This window comes from Pelodiscus sinensis, chromosome 3 (assembly GCF_049634645.1).
Source record: "Pelodiscus sinensis isolate JC-2024 chromosome 3, ASM4963464v1, whole genome shotgun sequence".
Taxonomy (NCBI): Eukaryota; Metazoa; Chordata; order Testudines; family Trionychidae; genus Pelodiscus; species Pelodiscus sinensis.
Genome location: NC_134713.1, coordinates 61,807,066 through 61,827,969, shown reverse-complemented (window position 1 = coordinate 61,827,969; position 20,904 = coordinate 61,807,066). Strand labels below are relative to the sequence as shown.

Sequence of the window (20,904 nt, the reverse complement as noted above, 5' to 3'; positions counted from 1 at the left end):
TGCAAATATAAAGTGCATATCCGTGGATTTGCAGGGTTCTACACACAACAGGCCATGCTCAAAATGGCTTTGGCATGAAATGTTAGAGACCCTGATGTAAGTTAGTTTCAATCAACACCTCAGGAAGAATACTATATGTGACCATTCTCTGCACTTTAAGATTCCTCCCCACTTACTCCACTACATTTTCACTTAACCATCATAAAAACATAGAATCCTCTCATAGTCCACCTACTCTGGGGTTTCAGTGTCCTATATGAAAGCTCATCATCTAATAAACCATCTTGTTAGTCTTTAAAGTGCTACATTGTCCTGCATTTTGCTTCAACTACCCCAGACTAACACGGCTACATTTCTATCACTATTCTATATGAAATCAGTCTGTCACTGAAATCTTTTAAGCTCTGGGTACAAAACATGCACCTCCCATCAATCTCTTCTGGATTTTTAGTGTCCTTACATACTAATGGGTTGCAGGATCTCAGTCTGAAACCACCACAAAGTAGATAGACAAACTTTCCGAATTTGGCCCCATCCTAGAGTTGAAACTCTGCGGGAATCCCCCTGCTGGTTATCCAGACGATACTAATTGGGATCCAGGCATGCGGAGGTATCTGCCAATGCAGCCAATAGCTCTTTGGAGTCAGAAATAGTGAAGCAGGCGGGACGCTCCCCCAGCACAAGGGAGATAGTTATTTCGATTCTCACGGTAAACCTAAGCTAAGCGAGTCGTTTCTCGCCAGCCCCAGAGCGAGGAGACACCTCCGGAGCTCCCAGGAGCCCAGCGAGCGCACAAAGCGGCCGTGTTGCGCCTCCTTCCCGCGAGCCCTGAGTCCCGCCGCCGCCGGGCGCTGTCAGTCACACCCGCGCGGCGTGGGGCGGGGGCCAGCAGCACGCGGAGGGCAGCGCTTTACAACCCCGCTGCACCGCGAGGCCCGGCAGGTTGCGCGTTCCCGGCGCCGGTCGGGAGTGCAGGCATGCGGGGGGCTGGCAGGGCGGCGCGCGGAGGCAGGAGGGGGAAGGGCGGCTCGTTCGCACCCGCAGGCCGGGCGGAAGGGGAACAGCCTCGGACCGCCCTTCTCCCGAGAACTTACGGCGGGGGGCGGAGGCTGGAGGGAGAATAGGAGGGGCGGGCGCGCGCGCGCTGGCAGCTCAGCGGGCGGGGCGAGGCGATAACCCTTGCGGAGCTGCTTGGGAGACCCCGGGTTTGGGGCTGAGCCAGCGCGCGCGGCGCCTCTTTCTCCCCCCCCCCTCCCCGATCCGAGTAGAAGGGGCTGGGGTTGGTGCCAGCAGCGGCGTGAGCGCTCGAGCGGCCGCCATTTTACGCCAGCTCCAGCACACTGTCCGGACACGCCGCGGGAGCGGAGAGGGGCAGCTCCTCCGCACGCCGAGCCGCCAGCCGCGCCGCGAGCCTCGTCGCCCGGCCTTCTCCCCCCCTCCCCCAGCGACAGGTCAGACACCAGGCCGCGGCGGGCGGGCAGGCCGGATCCGCGGTCGGGGCTCCCTCTGGGTAGCAGCAGCCGCCCCACGAGTGGGGCGGGAGCGGGCCTTGGGGTTTCGGGCGCGGGGTGGGGCAGAGCGAGGGGAGCCGGCTCCGTGGAAAATGGAGTCGGGCGGGCGCGGAGTAACACGCGGAGCCCAGGCCGCGTGAGCCGCTCGGGGGAGCGGGGGCCCGGCTGCCAGCTGCTGCAGGATGGGCGGGGGAGCTGGCTGCTTTCGTGGCCGCTTTTGCCGGGCGGGGGGCGGGCGGCCCGAGCTGGTGGCCGCGCTCTAGGCCCCGCAGCGGGCGGGGCGCGTGGCTGTCGCCTCATTGTCCTGCCGGCAGCGCCGGGCCGGCAGCTCCATTCATTGTGAGGAGGCGCGGGCCGGGCCCGCCGGCCGAGGAGCCACTTGGCTGCGGCCTCGGGGCCCCGCGTGCGGGATCGAGCCTCGCGTGCTTGGGGCTCGCGGGGTCGGGCGACGGCGCTGCCCAGCGTGGCGTGGGAGCCGGGCCGGCGCATTGTTCCAGAGCCGGGGGAGGCGCGGCGTAAGGAGGCGCGGCGAGCTCCGGTGGAGTGGCGAGATCGGGCCCGGGGTGTTGCAGTGGCGGGCCCGGGGGCTGGGGTGAGCGGTGGGGATGGCTGGGGCTGAGGGGTGAGGCTGCTCCTCTGAGTGAGGGAGGAAGGGAGGGGGAAGTCGGTCAGTGGAGGAAGTTGTAGGACATCTGAACGCGCAGCAGAGCACGTGTTTCTATTGGGCTCATGGCGGCTACCGCCGCCCCCGTGGGTGGGTGCGGACTGGGAAGCGCTTTGTTCCTCCTGCCTGCTCCGCGGAGCCTGTAGCGGAGGCGGGATGGACCCCGAACCCCGTGCACGGCTAGGCGGGATGGCCCGTGAGTCTTTCTGAGAGATGGCGGGCTTGAAATAGGCGATCGAGGTGGAAGCAGCAGTGAGTGTCAGTGACTGTATCGCGCGGTAGGGGCTGCTGCATGTGGCAGGTTTGCTCTTCCTCCCTTCTCCTTCCTCCCCCGCCATTGGCGTCTTGCTCCATTTCTAACTTGTTCAGGGCTTCTTAGGGAGTGTTAGAGACAGAGAGAGGTGAGTCAGAGTGTCTGGCTGGCTGAATTGTGTAAAATATGCAGTGAAGTCTACCCCACTTCTTATAGGCTGTGGTGCTAGGGTATTCTTTTGTGTTAGTGCTTTCTTTTGAGGATTTTTGTGGATCTTTTGAAATCAAAATAGCAGGGGAGTGGTCTGAGATTTTTGGAAGCATAGAGTAGGCGTTGCATGTACTGTCACTTGAATTGTTCTGCTTGAAGATTTCTAGCTTAATTATGATGCTTATTGCGTTTGAACAGATATCTGGAAACATGGCTACTGAACATGTTAATGGGAATGGTACTGAAGAGCCCATGGATACTTCTGCTGCAGTTACCCATTCTGAGCATTTCCAGACATTGCTTGATGCTGGTTTACCACAGAAAGTTGCTGAAAAACTAGATGAAATTTACGTTGCAGGTAAGATGTAAAACTTGCAAAATCACACTTTTGGTTTTTTATTGGACTCCTCTGGCTTTGGGCTAAAATAGCAACTTTTTGTGGTTTCCAAAAGTATGGGGACTGCAGTTGTATCTTTTTGTACTGGTTTATGGAGTTTTTTATTAAATACTTGTAACTGATTTATACCCAGTGGATAAGTCTGGGACCTATGATTAAAGTCACTTGCAGTGGGAAGGAAGGAAAGGAGGAGGTAGATAAACCAGATGGATAGGTATAAGACAATAGCAACAGCTGGTGTAGGTAACAGTGGCTCATAGCAGGAGCAGGTGATGTGGTTAGGGTTAGTAGTTGTAAGTAACTTTTCAGTAACTGAATTGATGTATTCTCTTGTTTTAGATGATACTCTGTGATTTAGTATTTGGAGTCTTAGATGCAAAGATTGTGCTGCTTAAGCTGTATTTGATCTTGATTGTGATAGTTTGAGTGTTTAAGTGACTTTGAGCTTGATGGCTTTTTTTCAAAATATACCAAGTTACTGTGGTACTTCTAAAATCTCTTTAAAAACTCTTCTGTGTTCAGGTCAGGTAATGAAAATAATGTTGTCCCGTGTAATATTTGGATGCCTTGTGGTATTAAATAAGTTCACAAATACAATAACACCGAAGAGGCCTGTGGCACCTTGAAGCCTAAGATTTATTGGAGCATAAGCTTTTGTGAGCAAAGACCCACTTTGTCAGATGCATGAAGTTGGTCTTTGTCCATGAAAGCTTATGTTCCAATAAATCTGTTAGTCTGAATCTGCATAAACGAGAAGTCCTGTGGCACCTTATAGACTAACACGGATGATACTCTGATACAAATACAATAATTGTTTCAGGAAAAATCTTTTGTTTTTATTCTTAATGGGGAAATGGAAATAATTCTTGCAGATGAGTTAGGGAGGAATGGAAGATTGTGTAATATGAGCTTTTTACTTGTTACACAAACTCACTGATTTTGGATCACTGAAATTTGATGAATATGGTTAAACAGAGATTGCTGCTCAAATATAATTAGTAATTTTTTCTTTTCCCTAGGGCTAGTTGCACACAGTGATCTAGATGAAAGAGCTATTGAAGCTTTAAAGGAATTTAATGAAGAAGGTGCATTGGCAGTACTTCAGCAATTTAAAGACAGTGATCTTTCACATGTGCAGGTAATGTTAAGCAATTTAGTATATAACACGAAAAACAAACTGCTACTAGATTGGCAAGAACTGTATTTAAGTTCTTTCAGTGATCTGTGTTTTGATGTATAACTTTTGTGCAGCTAGGATCAGATAATCACTTGAAAAACAAATTGTGTGCTTAGCTTCAGATCTACAAATATGAAAATTTTCAACTCTTTCAGAACAAAAGTGCCTTTTTATGTGGAGTCATGAAGACATATAGACAGAGAGAAAAACAGGGGACCAAGGTGGCAGACTCTAGCAAAGGACCAGATGAGGCAAAAATTAAGGTATGTATCTGAAGTTGTAAAGTATATAAGTGACCCTTTAAAAAAATGTCCAGGTCTGACTTTTTAATTCATCCAATAACTGTGCTTTGTCTAGTAAATACTGTTTTTTCAGATCATTCATGAATCTGGTAATCACAATAAGGGTGTAAAAGAGTACTTGAGTCATCTGCTTGCATTTCCCCCACCTCCTGCCTTTATATCAGAGGCAGCAAGAGGGCAGGGAAGCAGGTGGAGGTGAGGTGGCAGCCAGCTTAAAAGCTGGTTCCCCCCAGCACCATCTCAGCGGTGCTGCTTGCTCCTATCAGAGACAGCAGTGCATAGGGGCCAGGGCAGGCTGCTCCAGCAGCTCCCCGGTGGACAGGGACTGCTGGACCTGGTGTAAGCCGGGACTGAGTGAGCCCGGCTCAGTCGCGGCTCACGCCAAGTCCAGAAGCTATCCTTGCTGCATCTCTGCAGTTTAAATGTAGTAGGAACTGGGCTGCTTGTGTGCCCGGCTCTTAGTACATTTAAACTTCAGAGCCACATCAGATGTAGCTCCTTCTGGGCGCCTTCCCTTGTCTACTAATTGTGCAGTCAATACAACTTGTATTGACTGTATGATGACGCAATTACCTGCCTCTTAACATCCTCAGATCACAAATACCTTTTTCGCATTTTGGGCTAGAAACTTTTTATCTATATGTTTCCTTAAACAGCAGATTCTGTAAATCCAGTGTATGTATAATTTGCTTAGGTTGGTTATATTCCTCTTCTAGTTTAAAAAGTATTTTAATCTACCCTTTCATAATTTGGGGCAAATATTTCCAAGCAGTTCTGTTGCTCAAGGCAAGAAATATGGGATTTTTTTGGAATACAAATATCAAAAATGCATCTTGTTTTTAATTAAGAATAAATCTAAATAAGGTAGCAATAGTGCTGTTGCTTTTTAGACACACCTAGTGGGTTTGTGAGTTAGTCCTGTTGTAGGTCACACAATCTGAAGATAAACTTATATTTCCAAAACAGTTTCAATATCCCAAAGATGCTCTGTAGTAAGACATATCAGAAAAATTAACTCTTGATGTCGAAGGACTCTTGATAGTAATGAACTCAAACTAAAAGTTAAGCTTTACCAAAGGTGCCAAATGGATGGTTAGAAAGAGAATAGTTTATTGCCTTTATATAAATCCATGGTATGCCCACATTTTGAATACTGCGTACAGATGTGGTGGTCTCATCTCAAAAAAGGTATATTGGCATTAGAAAAAGTTCAGAAAAGGGCAACTAAAATGATTAAGGGTTTAGAACGGGTCACATAGGAAGAGAGATTATAGAGATTAGGACTTTTCATTTTAGAAAAGGGGAGACTAAGGGGGGGACATAATAGAGGTATATAAAATCATGAGTGGTGTGGAGGAAGTGAATAAAGAAAAGTTATTTGCTTGTTCCCATAGTATAAGAACTAGAGGCCACCAAATGAAATTAATGGGCAGCGGGTTTTAAAACAACTAAAAGGAAGTTTTTCTTCACACAGTCAACCTGTGGAACTCCTTGCCTGAGGAGGTTGTGAAGGCTAGGACTATAACAGGGTTTAAAAGAGAACTAAATAAATTCATGGAGGTTAAGTCCATTAATGGCTATTAGCCAGTATAGGTAAGGAATGGTATCCCAAGGCTCTGTTTGTCAGAGGGTGGAGATGGATGGCAGGAGAGGGATGGCTTCGGTTACTCCCTCTGTAGCGTTTGGCATTGGCCACTGTTGGCAGACAGGATACTGGGCTGGGTGGACCTTTGGTCTGACCCAGTATGGCCATTCTTATGTTCTCTCTCGGTTTTTGTATGAATGTAGAATGATGAACTTGTATGTTCTGACATTACCAATACTAGGTACTTCTCAGAACTTTGTACAGGTTCTATCTCTGAAAATTGGCACTTTCTGGTCCAGCAATATCAGCCGGATACTCCTGAACCAGAAATCCCAGGAGCCTAATGGCCAGCTGAGGCAACAGGGTTGGCAGACTGGCCAGAGCCCTGCAGCAACTTCCAGCAGCACATAGTACTGTGGGGCCAAAGCGGGAGTGCCCCAGCAGCCTCCTGGAGCACAGGATCAGGGACTGTGCTGCCCAGAGAGTCAGCACCAGCTCAGCAAGCAGACCAGCAAGGTTGGGGAGGGGAGCAAGGCAAGGTGCCTGTTAGAGTAGGCTGCCAGAAACAGGTATGGGCTTGAGGGCCAGTGTCTGAGATCTCACCTGGTGTGGCAAATTCTCTCATTTGGGACTGCTCAGGTTCTGACTGTGCTAGACTGGGGAGGTTCAACCTGTATTTACATCAGCTTTAAAATCGGGGAAAAAAACAGGCTGTGATCTGAGTGCCTTAATTATAAATCCCAGTAAGCCCTTTACAGTTTTTTCTATCACAGTTTCTTAAAATTGACTTGTATTTATAGTTTCTCAGGCTATTGTTTGTCAGCAGTTTAAGGATCAAATACACTAATTTTCTTGGAGTAATACTTCTCCTGTTCATGGTTACAGCAGGCCAGTGCTGTGTTACTCAAAATCATACTACATATGGCTCCAGCTGTGAATATATTGATCTTGATCAGTGGTCTCCAACCTTTTTAAACAATTTAAGTGCAATGTAAGATCTACCTAAAACCCAAATACCCTTGCTCCACTTCCTTCTTGCCCTTTTTTTGAGGTGCTGCCACTGCTCCACCCCTTCTTCAAGGCCTCACACTGTTCACTCCATCCTCCTTCCTCTCCCATCCTCACTCATTTTCACCAGACTTGGGTAGGGGTTTGGGATGCAGGCTCTGGTCTCTGGCCAAGGAGTTTGGAGTGTGGGAGGGGCTCCAGGCTTAGCCCAGGGTGGTGGATTGGGGTCCAGGAGGGATTTCAAGGTGCTAGCTGTGGAAGTTTGAGTGCTGTGGGACTCACATCTGGGATAGGAGTTTGGGTGTAGGAGGTGGTTCAGGTACGGGACGGATTCAGGAAGCAGGCTCTAGCTGGGCACCATTTAACTGAGACTGCTTCTGGGTAGTGGAGCAGTGGGGTTAAGGCAGGCTTACTCATGCCCTGGTGTTGCACCACTCCTGAAAGCAGCTGGCATGTACAGCAATGGCTTCATTGTGCCATGTGCTGCCCCTCATCTACAGACACTGAGCCCCCAGCTTCTATTTGCTCTGGTTGTCTGTTATTGATCAATGGGAGCTGCAGGAGTGGTGTCTGCAGGCAGGACAGCATATGGAGACTCCCTGGTCTGACTTTCTCAGGGGCTGCAGGGACATTCCAGCCACTTCCAGGAGCAGCAGTTACCACAAGGATAATGACTCCAGCTATGACAGGTTAGGCATTTCAGAACTCACTACTCAAAGAATTAAATTTAAGCATAAGAGATAAATAAAAATTATGCAAGTAACAGACCTGTCAAATCAAAAACAACACGCTTTGCAAGCAGTAAAAGAGTAACAACAACCCCCCACGTATGGGGGTGAGAGAGAGAGAGAGACAGATTTGAATTGCCAAGCTCCCTCCATCATCATCTCTCTGTGGAGATAGGGTACAGAAGTGGGGGGGGAAGGGATCAGGAGGGACACCCTGACATCAGCCACCCCACTTCTCCCTCCCATACCCTGCACAGTAAGCAGGAGGCTCCCAGGGGGGCAGCTCCAAGACAAAGGGCAGAAACAGCATGACAGTGGGTGGAGGGACAACTGAAGTGCCAACACTTGATAGCTTCCTGGCCAGTATAGGGATGTGATAGTGTAGTCGATTAACTGATAAGCAAAAACGTATAAGTTAATTATATAGCATACATGCATTTCCCCCACCCTCCCGCCCCAGTAAATTTTTTTAGCAGCCTGACCAGCAGCCGGGCTCAATTCTGGTTCACACTGGGTCAGGGATCTACCCCTGCTGCTCCTCTGCATTTAAAGTGTATTAGGAGCCAGGTAGGCAGGCAGCCTAGTTTAGTTCCAGTTCACACCGGGTTCAGAAGCTCAGATCCGCTAGCCCCTTGGATAGGGGCTGCTGCCACTCAATGTTGCTGCCTCTTTTTCAGAGGCAGCAGGACTAGGCGACAGGCAGCCTGATACCCTACACTGCTACCTCTGTTATAGTGGCTGCTGGCCCCACCGCCAAGGACTATTGAATAGTCAGCTAACTGATACAAATTCACGAGGTTACTCAACCATTTAATTAACTGATATTTAACATTCCTAGGCCAGACCAGTCAGGATCACCTATCAGAGGCTTCAAGATCTACTGATAGATCCCGAGCTATTGGTTGGTGACCACTACTCTTGATTATAACAGTTTATTTAATGCCCTTTTTCCTCAAGGAAATTGTGGGAGTATTATTTCTGTAATGAGAACTGAAGTTACTGCTAATCACTTTAATAACAATGTTGGTCCATATGGAGACGTGAGATATTTAACATACCGTATTAAAATATTACATATTAAGCTATATTTGTGCGCTCTTTGGTATTTCTGTAACATTAATATCCAGATGTTCAAGCCACAGGTCAGTTGCTTTTGCTTGAGTTCTGTACATATGTGTAGAAAAGATGCCCTGTCCTAGAGAGCTTCTAAACTAAACCGACAAGACAAAGGATGGGAGAAAGGAAGTAGTATCTGCTTTTGACAGGTGAACTAATGCTCCAATCCTACAAATGGTCATGTGTGCTTTAATGTGTTGTGTGACTAGTCTCATCGAGACGGTGGGAATATATAGGTACACGTCCAGGATTATGAAATCTATAACAAAGCGGATCTGGATATTGAAATGTCTGACAGAAAAATGAGTGTCCATTTATTTGACTTGGTTTCATTGTTACAGTGAAAATGAAATTTCCTGGGTTTAATGAAAGTGCACGTTGCCTGTTTCTTGGAGCTAACAAATCAGGATTAACCCAACAGCATTAATCATATTAAACTATTCACTATGGTTACTCTTCTCAGTGGTTCTAGTTTCATGTGCATATAAACCTGCAGTGTACTGAAAGTTTCAAAGCACTAATGTCACTATGGAAATTCAGACACAGATGCGAAAGAAAGGTATCATGAAATGAGAAAATGAATATTTACCCCTTCACATACTACACCTTCACATACTACATGACCCAATAAATCATTGGATCACCCAATTAAACTTGTATGTAACAGATTTAAAATATAAGGATGTACTTTTTTGCCTAGTACACAGCTTGTGGAAACTTATTGCCAGGGTATGTTGTGAAGGCCAAAAGTATAATTGTGTTAAAAAAAGAATGAGGTGGCACGTGCACATTGTGAATACTCTGTACAGATCTGGTCTCTGCATCAAAAAAGATATATTTGAATAGGAAAAGGTACAGAAAAGAGCAACAAAGTGATCAGGGTATGGAACCTCTTTCATATGAAGAGAGATTAGTAAGACTGGGACGTCTCAGCTTGAAAAAGAGATGACTGGGGGGGGAATATCATACAGGTCTATAAAATGACTGGAGAAAGTATATTTATTTATAACGCAAGAACTACGGGTCATCAAATGGAGTTACTAGGTAGCATGTTTAAAATAAACAAAAGGAAGCATTGCTTCACACAATACACAATCAACCTGTGGAACTCATTGCCGGAAGATGTTGTGAAGGTCAAGACTATAGTAAGGTTTAAAAAAAGTAGACAAAATCATGGAGTCAATCAATAGCTGTTAGTCAGGATGGTCAGGGATGCAAAACAATGTTCCGAAGGAGTCCCTAGTCTTTGTTGCCAGAATTTGGGAAAGGGAAGCTAGAAATGAATCACTTGATGGATTACCTGTTCAGTTATTCACTCTGAAGCACCTGGCATTAGCCACTGTTGAAAGACACAGGATACAGGGCTGGATGGACCTTTGGTTTAACTTGACTTAGTATGGCTGCTTCTATAAATTTGTGGGGGCTAGGTCTAACAATGGCTGTTTGCCAAGATGAAAGGGACACAAACCTGTGTCCTGGGTGTCCCTAAACTTTTGATTACTAGAAGTTGGAATTGGATGAAAGTAGATGGATTGGATCACTCGATACATTTCTTTGTTCAGTTATCACCCTCCAAAGCATCGGGCAGTGGCCACTGTTGGAACACAGGGTACTGAGACATGCCTTTGGCTATTATGTTCTTATGGTTACATGTTACAGTCTGTTAGTCTTGAATAAATTGGGAATTGAATGTGACATAAGACATTCAGCTTTTTTCTTGAAGGCACTCTTGGAAAGAACAGGCTACACACTTGATGTGACTACTGGGCAGAGAAAGTATGGTGGTCCTCCTCCAGATTCTGTGTATTCAGGACAACAGCCTTCTGTTGGTACAGAGGTAAGAGGGAGACATTTTTATACAGGGTTTAAATGGACTGTTATTTAACATCATTTTAAAAATACGTGTGAATGTTTGTTACTTAGATATTTGTGGGCAAGATTCCAAGAGACTTATTTGAAGATGAGCTTGTTCCATTATTTGACAAAGCTGGGCCTATCTGGGATTTGCGCTTAATGATGGATCCACTAACTGGTCTGAATAGAGGATATGCTTTTGTCACTTTCTGTACTAAAGAGGCAGCTCAAGAGGCTGTTAAACTGGTAAGTTTTGTTTCTTTTTTGAGATCATTTCCTAACACCACTAATGATTGTAGTAATTATTTATGGAAGTGATTACAGAATTCCTTTATGAACAGGTTATGCCCATAACTGACTTCCAAGTAGTACGGTCAGTAACAATCTAAAACGGTGCCACAATCAGAAACGGGCTTCTGCACCAGATACGTTGCTGGCGTGACCTCGTATGGCATTTTTTTACTTGTATCAAAAGTTCAAATGAGCAGTAAAATAATCCTTGATGCTCCATTTCTTGAACAAGAGGATGTATTTGAGGAGGATTACTTTGGATTGTTTTCTTTCAAATGAGTTTCTTAAATTAGGTTTTTGGATCCCACTACTATGTTATACACACACTTTGTGTGCTGATAGTGGGATCCACATGGACAAAATACATTGAACCACATTTTTATTGTAAGGTAGGTAACTTCTTAAGATACTGGATTTTATGAAAGGTTGTTCCCAGTAGCAAACTATTTTGTGTCTATTGTTCAAAACTCCTTGGAGAGATTACTAAAATCTGCAGAATGAATATGGTACTTATTTGGAATATAAGTGCATAATATTGTGAGAAAGTTGGACTTCAGTATTTCAAATGTGCAGCATGAATACGGAACCATCTACAGCAGGGGTGGGGAACCTAAGGCCTGCGGGCCACATTCAGCCCCCAAGGCTCAGGGCCACCCCCCCAGCATTGGGGAGTCCACACTGGTGCCCCAGCCCTCTGCAGTTCTCCTACGTGGCAGGAGCGCACATCATCTAGCTTGGGCCCCCCAAGGCTCCGGTGTATGAGAGGAATCGGGGGAGTGTCTCTCGCCTTAGTCAGGGGCCATATCAGTGAGAGTGTGGTTGTGTTTCTTTCTTTCTTTCTCTCGGTCTGTCTGTCGTGCGTCCCCGACTGATTTTTCTGTGCATCAGCAGCTCCCGACCCCCAAAAAAGGTTCTCCACCTCTCATCTATAATGTTTCTTCTCCCAATAAATACCCCTACTTTGGGCCAGATGTCCTGGCTATGCATCTCCACCCCCAGTTCAAGGCTGAACACAAATCTCAGGCCACCCAATACTAAATATTCCCTGGGCAGCATTGCATGATGTCTCCAGGGAGATTCTAGTTTTTGTCAGCCTCGTGAGATTTGGGTCTGAACTATGCATGCTGCCCAGATACTAGATTGCCAGCTTTGTCTATTTGGACATTCAGAGGGACTAAGATGCATTAAACCAGTGGTTCCCAACCTTTTTTTTTTATACCAGGGACTGGCAAACCCATTCACAAACTTTTGGTAGACTGGCAACAATTTGATTTACATATTCATTATGCAAATAGTGAATATTCAAATATGCAAATAAAAATTTACCGATATATCAAAAGTTTGTAAATAGGTTTGCCAGTCCTTGGTGTAAAAAGCCCTGACTCCTAGAGCCCCTCATCCCTCCACTACCCTCCCATCCCTCTACTACCCTCCCATGCCAGCCCCCTGCATCAAACGCCTCAGTTGTAACCTCCTATTTCCAGAGCCCCATTACACCTAATCCTCCTCAGGTCCCTCCGTGCTAGCCCTCAGTCCCCAATATTAACTCTGTCCCCAGTGCCAGCCCTGTCCCCCTAGCTCCCTCACTACTAGCCCCAACCCTAGAGCCTCCCTGGTTCCACCTCCCCATCCTGGATGTCACACTGTCTCTGAGTCAGCCCTCCCCCACCATCAGAGCTCCTGTGACTATCCCGCTCCCCTCACCTAGCCCTGCTGCTGCCTCCCAGTCGCCAGCTGAACGCAGTGTGTTGTGGGAGGGCTGCACAGAGCCTGTAATGGGTTGGGCCCCTGCTGAGCGCCCCGGCATCTGGCCTCTGCATGGCACTTGGTCCTAGTTGAGGGCTGCAGCAGCTAGGCCCCAGCTGAGTGCAGTGGCAGCGCTAAGCGCTGTGTAGAGCCCACTTGCTATGTGGAGCCTCGCTACCCCAGCACCCTGCTGCTATGTGGGGAACCCTAGTGGGCGGGCCATGGCCTGGCAGGCAGGGGTTTGTGGCCTGCTGCCGGTCGGGAACTATTGCATTAAACTTTTGATAGAATACATTTTAAATCGTGTCCCAATTCCCTTAAAAACAGAAGTTATTTTTCTGCCTTCATACTGTGTTTTATTATAAAAGGTTTTGGTGGGCTCAAAGACAACACCGAACAACATGCTTGGGATAAATCTGCTTTCTCCAAGCACACTCCTGCTTGTTGCCTTTCTGGTTTCAGCTTTGCTGTTATACACCCTGTTGCATGAGCTGTCTCCCGATTACTGCACCAGCGTGATGCAGCTGATCAACAGCAAAACTATGAAAACTGACAAAGTTTAGTGCTATCAGATGCTGCAAGTAAATTGGAAATGTGCAAATATTGAATTTTAGAAGTTACTTAACAGTAGGTATACAATTTGTAGTTGGAAACTTAACTTCAAATGGATGATGTTTTTAAATGCAATACACTTGTAGATCTGGAGGGCTATCTGTGCTGATGTATTAAGCTGATATGATGCAAAGATAGGTGGCCAGGCTTGGACTTGATCCTCCTTGCCTTGTTTATAAAGGTTCTCTAATGGTTCAGAAGTATGAAGCTTTCCATCTGAGATGTGTATGTAATCAGACCTAGTTGAAAGAACCATATGCCATTTAAATTGTTACTGACAAGGGTGGATTAGAGAAATAAAAGGAAAAATATATATTTGATGTTGTCAGGGAAATCTTTCCACTTAAGTACTGTGACATGACAATATGCCATTCTTGATGATGGGTATAGGAGAAGATACTAATAACAAGTACATTGGAATTGGTTGGTTTTGTATAAAGTGTCAGCTGCATTTGGCTGGGTAAATTACGATTTGGAAAAACATACCAGTGTTTACTACCTAGAAACCAGTTCAAACAGTATAGTATTGTGGGCATACCAGTAAGATCTGGGTACTGTGCCTTGTGAGAAGCCTCTGTCATCTTTAGTGATGAAAATAGGAGGCTGCTCAGTGGTACACTCTCTCCTACTGTTCACAGGTTATGACTGTTTAGAACCCTGTGCACTTGTCGGCCACTTCATGGAAAGTAGTTTTGTCTCCCTCCTGTCTTGGAACCTGTCTCTTGACTCTTTGGGGCATATCCTTCCCCACCTCCTTCTCAAAGCCTCTTTTGTTAAGCTTTGGAAAATTCTGAACAAAAGTGAGACAAATGAGAACATCCACTTCACGGTTGCCTGTAGACTTCTATGTAGTACATAGTAAAACTGATTGGAACTTTACAAATATTCTGCTGCTGCTGTTTGAGTAACCTGAGCTTTTTTCAGATTCCAGAAAGACACTACATGGATTTATATAAATCATGTTTGGTTACCTCAATATCTGTAATTCTAAAGATATTTTAATTAACTTAAATTCTATTGATATTTATTCACCAGCTTGTGATAATTTCCTATTCACCAATTAAATGATTCAAGCCCTGGATATTATTTAAAAATGTAAAAAAGCTAGTAATGTGTATAAACTGAGTCTAAACCTTGTTCCCAAGTTCAGTTTGAAATATTGAGGGGGCTATAGTTTAAGATGACATAGTTTAGTCTTGCTTTTTATAACACTACACTGAGTAAGTTAACAATGTTGTCTGTACATTGCCCTTACATTTCCATGCCTCTCTTCAACAAACAGTTTTTTTTCCAGAAGCTGCTGTCTGATTTGGTGGAGAGGTCAAGCTATGTATACATAATATCTCTACGAGAGCCATAGTTGTTTCTGGAGTAGGCTTTTTTTGGACCCCAACTTGTTGAAGCTTTTGTTGATGTACACCGGAATACCTGCTTTTATGTGCCTAGTTCAGTTTAAGAAGAACTTATAGTTGGTAACTAGGGGAAGTTTTCTCTATAATGTGGCTGGAAGGCAGTACCTTTATTATCAATACTTTAGGTAGAACAAGCCCCAAATGCTGTAATTCTGCATAGGCCATCATCTTGTGACATTTGAGCCAGAAAGTTTCTTCAGGAAGTAAAGCTTGATTCTGGAGCTAAAACGGGGGGAGAGATAGTTGTTGGCTCAAACTGGTGACAACTGGCAAAGAATGTGAATGTACTGCAAGTGTGGTAGCTACACCTGTGGCATGCACAGGTCAGGCCTCTGAAGAGTTTAATACTTCACTATTGATTAGTTATAGGGAAATAAAATATCTGTCATAGATGCTTTGAATCGGGAAGAGTGAAAGCTTGGTAATAACTTGCCATTGTCTATTTTTCTTTCAGTACAATAATCATGAAATTCGTTCTGGAAAACACATTGGTGTATGCATCTCTGTTGCCAATAATAGGCTTTTTGTTGGCTCTATTCCTAAGAGCAAAACCAAGGAACAGATTGTTGAAGAATTTAGTAAAGTAACAGGTAAGTTAGTAAGTATATTGGGAATTGGGTAAAAATAAATGTGAGTGATCATTGATAGGATTTTTTTCACTGTCTTTTGATTGAAGTTGAACGATGATCTTTTAAACTAAAAACACCCAGCACAAAACTAAGTTTTCAGATTTCTCCCTTTTGAAAGAAAGAGTAATAATATATTATTGCCTAAACCATTGTACTATCTTTGAATAATGCATGCTTTATTTGAATCTCCTATAACTAATCCTTCGATTATTTACGTATTTAACCTACGGAATAACTGTCAGGTATATAAGGAACATTTCTTTCAGAGAAATGCATTACTCCCCAACTCACCAAAATTCCTTCAGTATTAAAGGACATATCGATCTTTTATATAAGCAACATTTAACCAGTACAGAGAGAGTTCTGTGCTTTGAGTCCTTGACAACAGTAGATTAAAGTTACTGACTTACTTTAATGCTATAGGGTTACTTCTGCATAAAGGCACCCAAAAAGAACAGTGTGAAGGAAGGCTTTCAGAAGTCTTCTAAACATGTAATTTTTTTATGGAACAGAAATAATTCTGTCCATAGCTGCTTAGATGCAGCAGTGGTATGCAAGAGAAGTTTTTGTGTAAGTACAGAAATGTATCTCGGTATTTGTTCACACCAATCTTTGAATCTTATCCCTGCTTTCACATTGGCTTGTAATATATACTTACTTCCTTATGTAGGATCATTCCTTTGCTTTGTAGTATAAAACCTCAGTAGAAACCAAATTAAATACTTTCCTTAATTTCACAGAGGGTCTCACAGATGTCATATTGTATCATCAGCCTGATGACAAGAAAAAGAACAGGGGCTTTTGTTTCCTTGAATATGAAGATCACAAAACTGCTGCTCAGGCCAGACGTAGGTTGATGAGTGGAAAAGTGAAAGTCTGGGGAAATGTTGTTACAGTTGAATGGGCTGACCCTATAGAAGATCCAGATCCTGAAGTTATGGCAAAGGTAATAAAGCAACTGAGAAATATAATTATACCCTCCTCACTTAAATTGTCATAAGGTAATATTTAGTCAGGGGTGACTAGTGAAGATAAGGCTGTGGGAGGCAAGCCTGCCAGCCTCGCCCCTTCTGCTGAGGCTTTGCCCCATGAGAGCCAAGCTACCCCTCCACCCCACCACTTCAGGGAGGCAGGCAGCAGGGTGTGTGCATGCCCCCACCTCTATGGGAAGGGGAAGAAGGGTGGGTAGGAGCATGTGCCCTAGCCTTTCCGGCTCTGGACATGGGGAAGATGGGGACTGGGGGCAACAACACTCCTCTCCCACCACCCCACCCCCAGCGCCTACAGTAGGTGTTGTGGGGGGCGGAGTGTGGGTGGGGCCAATTTGGTGGTTTGGGAAGGCAAAGCCTTTCCCGGCCTAACATACTGGATGCCCATGTTTCTGGTATTAGTACTATATTGAAATACCACTTGAAGGGTTGTAAAGATGTGAGTGCATTCTAAAACATTTGAAAATTAAAAGGAACTCTTACAGTCTTAAAAAATGTCAATGGTAAGTAGAATTCACTACTACTTGTGGGGTTAAATGATTCTTTGTTTTTGTTTCCTGCCAATGCTGAAAATCTATGTACAACTTCCATGATTCCTGTAATATATCTATGAGATACATTTGCTTCAAAATCAGTGTTGCTTTGTGACTTCACACTTAAGTACTTGATTGAAAGAAATCAGTGTGAATATTTGGATCAGTCTGTAAAAAAAAAAAAAAAAAAAAGGCTTAATTCTCTTAAATGTAGAACTTCGTGTCTGAAATTCTTGAACTGGTACTAGTTCAAAGAATATACACCTGAAGTTTCTAAATCCTTGTCAGACTCCAGGAAACTATCCTTTCACAAATCAAGCAATTACTTTTTTAGAAGACAATGGTGGTGGTTTGTTTTTGTCGTGTTATTTTTTCCAGGCTCTCTAAAGCAATAGTGGCAACATTCTGGAGTACAACGTTCACATAGCCTAGGTTCTTCATACAAGGTTTGGGGAGCATTATTATAACAGTAGAGCTGTTCTTTGTTCTGACATACATTTTGCCAAAGCAGATGAATTGAGTCTTACCTGAAAACTTGTATTCTCAAATGTTGCCCGGTCCTGTCTGGTTCTGTTTCCCAATCACTAGCATAAGAGTCTCTAGACAGCCCTTTTCTATGTTACTTTTTCGCACCATCACCTCTGACCTGAGATGGCTGGCTGACTAGTAGGAGTTCTAGTTCGATGGACTTAGTAAGGTGTCTTGGCTGGGTTCTCCTTTGGTGAGCCAAATGGGGTTAGTCATATAGCTGCTTTTCTAGCAGAAGCATAGAATGTTTTACCTGCCAACTTTAATCCCCCCCATTCTTTCTTGCCCAGTGATGTAATCAATCAAGAGCAGGCAATGGGGAGTCTTCCAAATAGTTTGCCTGCAAAATAGCACTTCCTCAGTAAGACAGCTTCTCCCTCACAAAAGATGATCCCTGGTCCATCTAACTTTTTCTATGATCATTGGTGAGGGACTCCTGCTGGTGAAAATAAACAGGTAAGTATGAAGTGATGGAGACATGGTTGGGAAGAAAGAACTGGGTAGCAAGCTTCTGGAGCAGAGCTGTGGTGGTGGGCAACATAAGAGGAAAGCAATGTATCTTGGTTCCCTGCCCCCATTCCACATATAAGTGATTTTGACTAAACTAAAAATTTTGAATGGGGTAGGAGGATGCTAGGATATAGAAAGGATAAAGGAAAAGAGCAGATCAGGAGCACTATAGATTTAGCGCAGTGGATTAAGAGACTTGTGAATGGAGATTCCAAATTTTAAACTGTATGGAAGAGTCCCCTGCTGGCCCCAGGCTCCATGCAGTGTTTCAATCTTTGAAATGCACAAGAGCCCCTGCTGGGGCTCTTGTACATTTCAAAGGCAGAATGCAGTGGCGCTTCTGCCTTTAAAATGCAACAGCAGCTGGGTGGGCTTTTACTACTTTTCAAAGTGGAAGCGCCCTTATCAACAATTCAGTTAGTTGATTCATTTAATTTTAATATCCCTGCATACCATAGTGCAGACAAAATTAAAAGGCAGTTCAGTAGTGACTGTCATAGCTAGCAATGTGAATGATTTGCCACAGGGTTACTCAACTTTGAAAGCCCTGTGGGCTACAATGATACTCACAGCACATGCTGCAGGCCGCAACTTAAATGTGGTTGCGCGCGCGCGCGCACACACACACACACACACACACACACACACACACACACACACATATGCATGCAAATAGCTTCAAGATTCATTGTGCCATTGCAAGTTTGCTTTCTTTAATGCAGCGATAGTCTTTGACAAAGAAGACACATTGGGTTTCCATTTATCTCTGCAAAAGCGAATTCTATCTCCCAAACAGGGTTGAAAACCCTGTGTTCATTCAACAAGTGTCTCTTCTTTGTTGCCATTTTAAATGCTCCTTATTAAAAAGAAAATTGTATACCAGTGTTTTGGGTGTTTAGCTAGAAGCTTCTGGTTGTGCATTTCTTGGAGTGATTTTACTGTAAAAAGAAAAGTTTCCAAGCCAGAGCATTCCAACCTGTGGCGGGGCAGGGAGCTGGGCAAATCAGACGGGACACAAGAGGCGAAAAAGGACCGGTGCCCAGGAGCCCTGTCCTGGTTTCCCAGCAGGGCTGACATCCCCACGTGAGAGTCCATCGCTCCATGCGGGACTGAAGTAGTGCTACCTGCTCCTGGCCCCGGATTCAAATGTGGCAAATGCGAGCCAGTCAGCACCTCTCAGGCTCTTCCCACAAGGCAAGTAGCCAGCATTTCGCGCAATGCCCCAGCGCTCCCGGCACCACCTCCCTGGGGGGTAGAAACACCGACACTGACTGTCCCAGCCAGTCCATCTTCTTGTGAATTTCATTTCTCACCCCACCTGGGAGACACCTTGCCCTTGTGGAGCATGTTCCCAGTGGAGGCCATGTTCAAAGGATCCCACCTATAGGCTTTATGTTGAGCCCCATGTAAACCCAAACCAGACTGTGGGCCGCAAATAAATGGGCTGCGGGCTGTGTGTTGAGTAGCCCTGGTTTACCGGTTAACTGGTGGAGGCCAGAGCAGACCTACCCAACTCCATTTAATCAATTAACTGGTTAAATGAAACATTTATGTATGAATTATGTACTTCGACCTTGCAAATCAGAGCTGGCAATTTAAGCAACCAGTTAACCTAAGCAGTGTCTTTGAGATGTTGGACGCAGTTGTGTGGCACTGGCTCCATGGCTCATAACTTTGTTTGGCCATAATGAAGTAATACCTAAAAGTGAGTTTATTTTTTCTCTCCCATTTCAACTCAGAGGGAAGGCATGTCCTCTGAGAAGTCTGGCTTGTCTTGACTTCCTTATGTCTAAACAGACCTGTCGATTAATGCAATGTTCTCAGTCTTTTTAGACTGCTATGCCTTTTTCATGAATCTACCTGCTTACAAAATCAAACAAAAAGACAAAAATCTTATAGCACAATTATTGAAAAATTACTGTAATTAATCATAATTAAATAAGCATGAAATAATTTTATTAATATAACACATTTCAATATACAGTAAATATAGCAGTTTGTCATTTACATTTTAGTTGGTACTGATTTCAGTAGTCTTCTGATGTAGACTGTTGTAAAACTAGACAAATATGTACATCAGTTAATATACCTCTGTTTGAAGAACTATCGCATTAGTATGTCCTTTCCACAGATCAAGTTTGTTGATATTATGTACATAGTCCACAATTTGACCAGATCTGAGGCATTAGGGAATAAAATATGTTGATGCTGGAGAAAATGTAAACCAGTTGTTTCCTTGCAATTCATTGAAAAGTGTCTTAATCAATGAAAGTTTTGGCTCCTTTTTTGGAGAGGCAATAATTGATGTAATGTACATCTAAGATTGGAAAGGTGGGTGCTGGGGTTGACCGATTTTGATGGGTAATGTGGACTGTCTACCTATGGCAGCCAGTGAGTCTGTACAGCCAGTCTGCAAAGTCCATTGCTGTTCACTCTTTTTCTCATAATAAATAATAGGGGAATGGTCAATTAGATTGAATGGCACCCAATTTAAAAGTGAATACCTTTTCCACATGGAAAAATCAGACTAAAATTCATTGCAACAAAAGATCATTGAGGTAAAGAGTTGATTGGGATTATAAAATACTTGGATAATAGGAATATCCAGAGGAGTTAGTTTAAAAAGAGTTCCTGATTCTGGAAAAGACAAGCTCTTTGAGTCGGAGCATAAGACACTGTTAACTCATGTAGGTTAAAATAACTTACTTTGAAGTGGTTATTCAGTTATTGCCTAGTGTGAGGTTTTTTCATTTTCCTCTGTAGCTGCTGCTATTTGGCTATTGTGGAAAACAGAACACTGGAATAGATGGCCCACTGGTTCTGACCCAGTGCTGTAATTCTTATAACCC

General features: G+C 44.4%; 1 protein-coding gene across 6 annotated transcripts in view; it reads left to right on the top strand.

The window, feature by feature from the left end:
- Positions 1-1,182: 1,182 nt before the first annotated feature.
- Positions 1,183-20,904, top strand: part of SYNCRIP (synaptotagmin binding cytoplasmic RNA interacting protein) — a 38,007-nt gene continuing 18,285 nt past the window's right edge. For 4 of the 6 annotated variants that reach the window (XM_075923846.1, XM_075923845.1, XM_075923843.1 and 1 more), the window contains exons 1-8: positions 1,316-1,451; positions 2,837-2,996; positions 4,055-4,173; positions 4,368-4,475; positions 10,675-10,788; positions 10,875-11,051; positions 15,321-15,456; positions 16,236-16,441. In XM_075923846.1, coding sequence (XP_075779961.1) covers positions 2,849-2,996; positions 4,055-4,173; positions 4,368-4,475; positions 10,675-10,788; positions 10,875-11,051; positions 15,321-15,456; positions 16,236-16,441 — 1,008 coding nt within the window. In that variant the 5' untranslated portion in view covers positions 1,316-1,451; positions 2,837-2,848. Of the gene's footprint in view, positions 1,452-2,836; positions 2,997-4,054; positions 4,174-4,367; positions 4,476-10,674; positions 10,789-10,874; positions 11,052-15,320; positions 15,457-16,235; positions 16,442-20,904 lie in introns of all 6 variants that reach the window. The other 2 variants (XM_075923847.1, XM_075923844.1) reach the window with 2 other exon arrangements.